This window comes from Pygoscelis adeliae, unplaced genomic scaffold, assembly GCF_000699105.1.
Source record: "Pygoscelis adeliae isolate BGI_AS28 unplaced genomic scaffold, ASM69910v1 Scaffold21, whole genome shotgun sequence".
In the NCBI taxonomy this organism is placed as follows: domain Eukaryota; kingdom Metazoa; phylum Chordata; class Aves; order Sphenisciformes; family Spheniscidae; genus Pygoscelis; species Pygoscelis adeliae.
The window spans coordinates 6,013,042-6,021,784 of NW_008824243.1; the positions used below are offsets into that span (position 1 = coordinate 6,013,042).

Below are 8,743 nucleotides of genomic sequence, written 5' to 3' on the forward strand. Positions count from 1 at the left end.
ACGTGAGAGCCGGATGAAGTCCCCAACATTGACATTTTTCCAGCATTCATCTATGTATTTCTTCTCCTTCCTGAAATACATATAAAACCAGTAATTTTTTACAAATGCATAAACTGAAAGTTCAGAGAAACACAGTGTAACTAGAAAATTACTCTAATAGTTAATTTATGCTTCCAAGTCATTAAAAAACCTCTGATGAGATAGTCTATTAGCTGAAGGTGAATATAATTACAAAGAATCAGCTCTGGGGTCCAAGCCTTGTTTTTCTGGGAATTACATTCCAGGCACCCTCCCAGAATTATTTTAGCTCTATTTAAAATTCAGCCCTCTTGCTTCCTGTATTTTCATTATTCCAAGAAAGCAGTGTTTTCAGGATTTCTCTTTGGGTCACACTTTTTCTTGCAATTATGCAACCAAGAGCAGCAAATCTTTTTCCCTTCTAATAGGGCCTTTCAAAAATGTCTGTCACCAAAGATGATGAACATCTACTAGTAAGCAAAGAATATTCAGCAACCACTTCACTGATGCTCTGAATATAAATACTTGTATTTGCAGACTTTTAAAATATCCTTTCTATTAATTTTGAACATAAGGTACCAAGACTCTATAATACTCAAGGAAGTCAATAAAAGCTCAGGCCCATCAGCACTGAGTTGAAACTCTTTATTAATATGAAATATCCAGGCATGACATATGTAAGTTTGAACTGTTTTCAATTTTCCATTTATAGCTGCTGTTCTGTCCTCAGCTGAGATGAAGAATCTTCCTTTTATGTAATCACAGCAGTTTACTGCAAACACAATCAGGTTTAGAGTGGTGAATAGGATGCAAGGTAATAAGCAACAAGGAGTGCTTGATGAGCTAGCCGGAGACACACAGCAGTAGGCTACCGCACTATGGGTGATGAAACACACCTACAGTTGCTGTTACAAACACTGCACAGGCCTGCGTGCAGTACGTTTTTGTACAAACTATTACTGCCCTCAGCGACTGCCTGGCTTTTCTGCATTGCACAGACTAACCCTAGAGCTATGTTAAAGAGAGGAGCATGTACTCTCCACAGTCTTCGTTTCTCCATCATCCAGGTTGGGGTATAGTCCAGGCTGTGCTAGGGCTGTCTTCCACATTGTGCTTCCTTCCCTGGATCTCATTCTAAGCTGGCTGAGAAGCACGCTCACACTGAGGAGCTGGGAAGTCCACCTAGCTTCTACAGTGCAGACAAGCTAACAAGTTTTGCAACATGACCTCTGTGTGTAGACTGGCACTTACCTACTAGCTTTAATGAAAGTGTTAGCTATGTAAAATGCTTCTGATAAATACTGAGATAGAAACAGACACTTCTAATGACTTAGAAAGTATCAGAAAAATATTCCCTGTATCAAGCTTTGCACCCATACCTCTCAGACCTGCATTATCGGACAGTACCCTTTTGAAAATGCTTGTCTACAAACAGAGGGCACAAAGCCCACACAGTTAATCAGTGTACTTGTCCTGGTTTAACCTCAGTCGGCAACTAAGCACCACGCAGCCGCTCACTCACTCTCACTCCCCCCCACCCCCCCACCGGTGGGATGGGGGAGAGAATTGGAAAAGCACAAGTGAGAAAAACTCGTGGGTTGAGATAAAAACAGTTTAATAATTGAAATAAAATAATAATAATAATAATATGATAATAATAATAATAATACTACACAAAGCAAGTGATGCACAGTACAATTGCTCACCACCCGCCGACCAATGCCCAGCCAGTCCCTGAGCAGTGGCCCCCCCGGCCAGCTTTCCCCCAGCTTTATATACTGAGCATGACGTCACACGGTATGGAATGTCCCTTTGGCTAGTTTGGCTGTGCCCCCTCCCAGCTTCTTGTGCACCTCCAGCCTTCTCAGTCGGTAGAGCATGGAAAACTAAAAAGTCCTTAGCTAGTGTAAGCACTACCTAGCAACAACTAAAACATCGGTGCCTTATCAACTTTGTTCTCATTCTAAATCCAAAACACAGCACTGTACCAGCTACTAGGAAGGAAATTAACTCTATCCCTGCCGAAACCAGGACAGTACTGATGACAATTTCTCCAGTGAATGTAAGGCGGTTATATTGCTTTCAAAGTGCAAACAAAGCAAAAACAGAAAGGAACAAAAGCTGACATAAAATTAAAGCAATATAAGGTACATCTGTTTTCTCCTTAAGATGCTCATCATTAGTTTTCTACGCAGATGGAGAACTGGCACAATGGAAAGCATGTAAAACTTAATTAAAGCTACAGCCATGCCTATCACAAGATGGTTGTATTAAAAAAAACCTGCAGGAATTAACTTTTCATACCAGTATATTTCCTTGAAAATAAATAAACTAAAAAAGTTGAAGGAAAAATTTCTAAGGTAAATTATTATTACGTCTAACAAAAAACGACATAATAATACAAGTTAGCAGGATAAGGGAAGGAAGATTTGCTGAAACAGGATGTGACTCTCAGTTGCTGAAGGTATGACATGCTTTCATAGCTGCAAAGGTGCTGACAAAGTAAATCTATTCAGGAGACTGAGCAAGCTGAAAACTACTCGTTTGTTTGTTTGTTTAGAACTACCCCTCAGGTATTGAAAACTACATCAGCGTAACGTGATGATAATTTTTCTGTAGGCCAATTTACCCTGCTATGAAGGCCAAGTGAGTCCAATTACGGTACAACACCAACTGGAGCAGAACGCCCCGGTCTCTCCAAAACAGCACCCCTTTACCTCACCCTCCAATCAGGATGGAAAGGATTTGAGAACCCAGGAGGGCAGTGGGAGAAAATTACTTCCACAGCCATCTTGTAGTTAGAAGAGTTAGAGAAAGGATGGAAACGGAAAGGTAAGCAAGACAAAATAAACTCATAAACAAAGAAAGCAATGGCATCACTAATGTAGTAAGATAAAAATATCAGGTGAGAAGGTGTCAATTTCCACCACTGACTTCTACAGGAATTTTTCAAAGTGAATTGGAATTTGCAAAACCACAGAAATATTTAGAAATTAAAGGTTTTGTGACAAAGCAACCCTTTGATTTATCCTTGAAGTAATTATTTACTAGAGATTAAAAAAAAAAGGAGAAAAACGCTGGTACTCTTGCATCCCTACATTTTTTCTAACTACCATGTATTTCACCAAAAACTACAAAAACCTGTTTTTCTGTGCTTCCAGTGTTGAGATTAGCCCTCAGGAAATGGCAAATATTTCTCTTTTACATCACTACCTATTTAATAAATGTGGGACTGAAAGTATATAATGCTTCTTTTTACTTGATGCACCTGGATGAGTCCCACTTTCTTTTTGCCAGGCTGGAGTCTGGGAGAGGAAAGGAAGGCTAAAGGTAAGGAAGAATCTTGTAGAAAGGATTATTCCTTCCAGATCTCAATTCCAGAAAGAAAAACTGGATATGAAATTATATCTGGATTTAAAATATATACAATGATTTGCATAAACATGCAGTTGTAAAGAACAGTAATTATAACACATCTACATGCAAGGCCTGGAATGGAACATAAATACGTTTTTCTTCTCTCTCAAATATATCAGCCAGCAAAGTTATCCGTCCTGGATCAGCACAAAGTCAGACAAAAAGTTTAACTGTCTTTAGTAGTAGGTCAGTGAGGGAATAAATGGATTTTTCCATCATAATCACCTCACTGCAGTTCTACTGAAATGACAAACTACATGATTTTAACAGATGCTCAAACAGAAGTGCCTTACACTTTGTGTTTCATGGCTATTTAAATAAGATCCTACCACTTTAAAATGATAACTTGCTCAAAAGGCACAAGGACTTGATACTAAGTATTTAACATCATAGCAACAATTACAAACTAAATTGAAGTGCACATTAGCATATTTTATCGTTTATTAATATGTTTTATTACTCCACAAGGGAAAGATGAGACAGAAAAAAAAAACCCAACAAAAACATTTTAAGCAACATTATCTTATCACATTTTCAAGACAGAAATAAGCTTTCCTGCAAAAATCAGCTTCAGGCTCTGTGTATTTAAGGCCAAATACAATAATTCTGATCTATCAAATGGATAAATTCCAGAACTCCAAGAAGTAGCAGGTTGAAAGTTCTGAAACTACGGATGTCAGACATTTCCTGTAAGTAAAAGCAAATAAGGAGGTGTGTGTGGGGTGCGTGGCAGAAATCAGATTTGTCAAAAAAGCACAGAAACTAGCATCTAGTTGCTCAGGTAGATTTGTCAAGGCACTGAGACTGGCACATTTTGTCATGGACAACAGAGCACAGTGAAACTAGTTTCTATTATGAACACTTAACTTTGTATAAAAGCAAGCCTCACAAGAATTCAAGAAGCAAGGATTACTGGTCTTCCTGAAAATGCTTCATGCAAATTCTCTTCAGATACAAACAGGTGGCCTACCAGCTTTCAAGCATGACAACTATTGCTTAGTTACATTGAGATAGCAAGAACAGCCATTATATTGGGCACTTGTCTCTGTAGCCACGAGGTATCGGTATCTAATGTGTAAGTAAAATTATGCAGATAGCATGTAAAATGTATACAACTTCTCCAGATGAACAAATACACAGTAAGAAAATAACTGGAAATCGTATTCAACATCAGCTAGTTCTTCATCATGTTTACAATTGATACAACTATTCTTGATTAAATGCATGCACTGGAAGAGTCATTACAATTTCTAAGGGATTCAGGTTAAGAAATTCTGAATCCTAATGTGAGATTAATGGAAGTTTAAGATAAATCAGCTCACACATAGTGAATCATTTCTGTACCAATAAGATTTAATTCTCCTGAAGCATGCCTCCAAGCTTATTTTTAAAACCAGATTATACTATATAAAATAATTCATGATAAAGAAACTAAGGAGGAAGAAAGTTATAAAAACTAAATACTTATAGGCACAAGAAGGAATTTTTACAGATGACTAATATGGCCACTCATTATTACACATTTTTGGTGACGGGGAAGGAATCAAGCCAGAAAAGAAGATCAGAAATTAATTCTGCTTCATTGACATTGCAAGTAACACAGAGTTTTCAGGAATATGGATATTGAATGCTTCAGCTTTCTGGCAATGAATTATTTCAGGGTACATGACAATTTATAGCAGAAATAATCCAGCTTCTCCCTTAAGCCTTCTCTGCAGACATGAAAAAGAAGGAAAATATTTATCCTTCCTAATAGCCCAATTACTAACTTGTTGCAAGCTCAAATTTTTTATAGGTTGAATAGAATGTTTCTGGGAAATCTGCTATATATATTCGTGTTTGCAGAACAAAAAGCCGTTTGTTTTCCCTTTGATGATATAAAATGATAGTCCAGACTTTTTCTGTGCTTATGAGCTCACTCTTAAAATACCTATAGAGCATGGCAAATGCCAGAAAGCTGGAGATTCCATCTTCTGAGTAGTATCACAATATATTTAATGGTTATGTAGTACCAGACTGCAAACCTGCTGCATGGGCTGATGAAGGTCATGTCTACAATACAGAGTTTAGGTTTTGGCATAACCAGCTAGCACATTAAGATTTTAGAAAAGTTTATTTCCAGTGTATTGCCTTCACTAGATAAAGCTGTGTCTTTTAACAAACTCAGTAAGGTCCGAGCAGTAACATGCAGTAGTTGCTGTAGTGCCAAACCATATTTAAAGCTCCCTCTTTTCATTAAAGTGTCTAACTGCCCATCAATCCTCTCCTACAGGTGCTATCTGTGGTGGCTACTACAACACATGAAAAGTGATGTTTTTCAAAATACTTGTTTCCCTGCATGACCACTCCGCATGCAAGAAATAAAAAAGGTCCACTATACTTCCTTTATCTTTGTATTTTACAGGCTTTGAATGAGTTTCAGAATATCCTTTTATGACAGGTATAAAAGAAAAACAATGATGTGGGCAGCACTGACATGCACTAAAAGAAGTTTTTTGCCAGTTAATTTGGAATATGATCAGTTTGCGTTCTTGTCTTTTTTTTATCCATACATAATAACTGCCTGTTAGCAAACATCTCACCACTAGCATGCTCCACTCCTGACCTGCACCTACAGTCTGTAATACTGCAGTCCTGCACTGTGGAACAGTTTGGTACAAATGTTAGCATCTATGTGACACACTCAGATAGTAAATGATCTAGTTCTGTTTGGGGAAACGTTACTACATTATGAGTACATCCCGATATCATTAATGAGCTTTACCAATATAGTGATAAATTAGCAACCCTTGAACTTCCCTGATGCTTACAACGATTTTAAAAGAATTAAAAATACAAATGCTATGTACAACAGTGCTTAACTAGTCAAACTACCTTGATTAATACAGCACAAACTCATGCATGAACACTCCTGCCTCAACCAAAGACTAAATTTTTTCAGCAAATTTTACACTAATTTGATATCCATTTAGCAAAACTGGTGATCAAGACTCAACTAGACTAGTCCCTGAACAAGCTGATCTAATTAGACCTGCTTTGAGCGGGGCGTTAGACTAGATGACCTCCAGAGACCCCTTCCAACTTAAATTATTTTATGATTCTATAAGTATCCAGAAAGTAAACCAAAAGATTTATCATACCACATATACTCATAACCAAATAATAACAATAAACCAGAAAGACTGTTGTCTCTTACCTGCTATACACTTTGGTTAGTAAGTTGTTTATCTGTTTATCCATTTTATACTTGGAGTAATCTTCCAGACCATCTTTCACTGCAATAATTGTCAGAACCACTACTAGAGGTAGCATTGTAATTTCTTTTTGGAAGGCTTCCACCAGAGGAACCCAATTTAGGACAACTAGAAATAGGAAATACAAATTGGCAACTCTGAAACAAAGAGAAAACATAGGAGTTAGCTGTGCCAGCAGACAGTCATCCTTATTCCCCCACTTCATCCTATACAGATGCTTAAGTTAGCAGTAATTTATCTTTTCTTCCCCCCAACTGCAATTTAACAACTAAGTATCCAGAACTCTGTTTTCACCCTCCAGTCAATGCATTACTTAGCCGCACAGTTGCTTAATAGCAGAAGATGCAGAAACCAAGAATTTTCCTGTATTTTCCAATTTGTCTGCCAGGCATGTATCTTCTCGTGAGGTTTTGGTGAACTTGCACTCTCTCAAATTTCTAGGTCTTTTAAACTTAATTTTGCCATCTCCTGGGGGAGATGACATGTTTTTAAGAGGGAGCCATCCTAAAACCTCCCGGCATAACTTTACAAATCAGCAGTCCTCCAAGCAGAAGGAAGATGAAAAAAACTGGCAACAGAGAAAGACATGAGGGAAGGGGAGAAATACATTTGCAGGAAATGAGCTGAAAATCCTACTGCAGATTGCTGTGTGGCAGTGCTCCAAGAGTAAGGAGTATTTCAATAATCCAAATAACAGAATGGGTGGAAATTACATAAGCTATGGAGAAAATGATCAGCCTAACACTGATGATACTCAGGAGACTTTGGCCAAATAACACCCACAGATCTTTTCAGAAGTGATAGGCAGGTCAGGAGGAAGAATAATTTTTGAATACCCGTCTATACAGTAATATACACATTTAAATAAAAGAATTCAATTTCAGAAGAATTACCACAATCAAAAGGATTTCATTACCTGTGAAATTGTTCAAATAAATTCCGTGGTAAAAAATTCAATAAAGTATACTTAGTAGTCCGTATTTTGTTGTTCATGTACAGTTTTGATACTTTTTCATACTCTTCCTTAAAATGTCCCAAACAGGGTATCACTATCCTATGTTTGCCAATAGTTTTTGATGATTGATAGCACTTGTTACTTGAACTGCTGCTGCTGCTACCTTCTCTGCCCTCTGAAGATATCAGTCGCTGCCACCGGTATCGGGCCCAGCGGATGGGATCTGCCATTGCGCCTGAAACACTTTATAATCCAAGGAGCGTCCTCTATCTAGAAACATGTTAAAATACAGCAAGTTAAGTAGTAATTCTGTAAAGGCTTTTCAACTAAAAAGTCACAGTTACAGTTTTGAATAAGCCTAGGAAAAAAGTCATTTCCATATTTTGATTTAAAAAAACCCAGACAGTTAGTAGGTTATGTGAGGTCAGGAACATCTGCTTCAAAGGTTGAATTTATCTGAATTTCATCCACCCTTTCAGGATCCTAGAGTTTGATTACTCTTTTTAAAATGCACAATATTTTTGTAATAGCACCTCATGTAAGCAGCCCGCCCACCAGTTTCTCATGCTGTAGTATGGTGAAAAAGAAGACAAGCTGCTAATTCTGCAGAGAACAGCATTTTGAAAGGAATCCTTATCTCAGACACAGCAGTCCTTGCTGATGGTTAACAACCTTTATTAAACTCGGGAGTCAACAATATAGCAATAGGCATCCGAGTACAGCCTTAGACCTGAAGTGAGGAATTGCCAGTGAAAGGCACTAAGTAGCTATCATGAACAAAAAACCTCTTGCTATTGAATTAGAAACAGGTTTGAGAATTTTTACCAGCTGATAGAGGATGAATAAACTTCATGCCAATGCTTCTCCTTTATTCACCTTAGCTAAGCTCTAACAATCTACCCAGGAATTTGTTTTCCTAACAAAAGCCGAAGTTCATAGGTATACGTGATACTCACTTTATCAAACCACCCAATGCAGTCAGAAAAGGACTTTTACACACACAAACCATACTTTAATAGAAGCTCAGAATTGCTGTTTTTTTTACAATGAGGTTTTTTTATAATTTACAACAAGTTTTTACAATTAATAGTTGCTATAT

The 8,743-nt window shown here is 37.5% G+C and overlaps 1 protein-coding gene across 1 annotated transcript in view; it reads right to left on the reverse strand.

Annotated features, from left to right (window-relative positions):
• Positions 1–7,874, reverse strand: part of ATP10D (ATPase, class V, type 10D) — a 40,771-nt gene extending 32,897 nt beyond the window's left edge. The window contains 3 exon segments of the mRNA XM_009335161.1: positions 2–70; positions 6,632–6,826; positions 7,606–7,874. Coding sequence (XP_009333436.1) covers positions 2–70; positions 6,632–6,826; positions 7,606–7,874 — 533 coding nt within the window.
• Between the last annotated feature and the right edge of the window lie 869 nt (positions 7,875–8,743).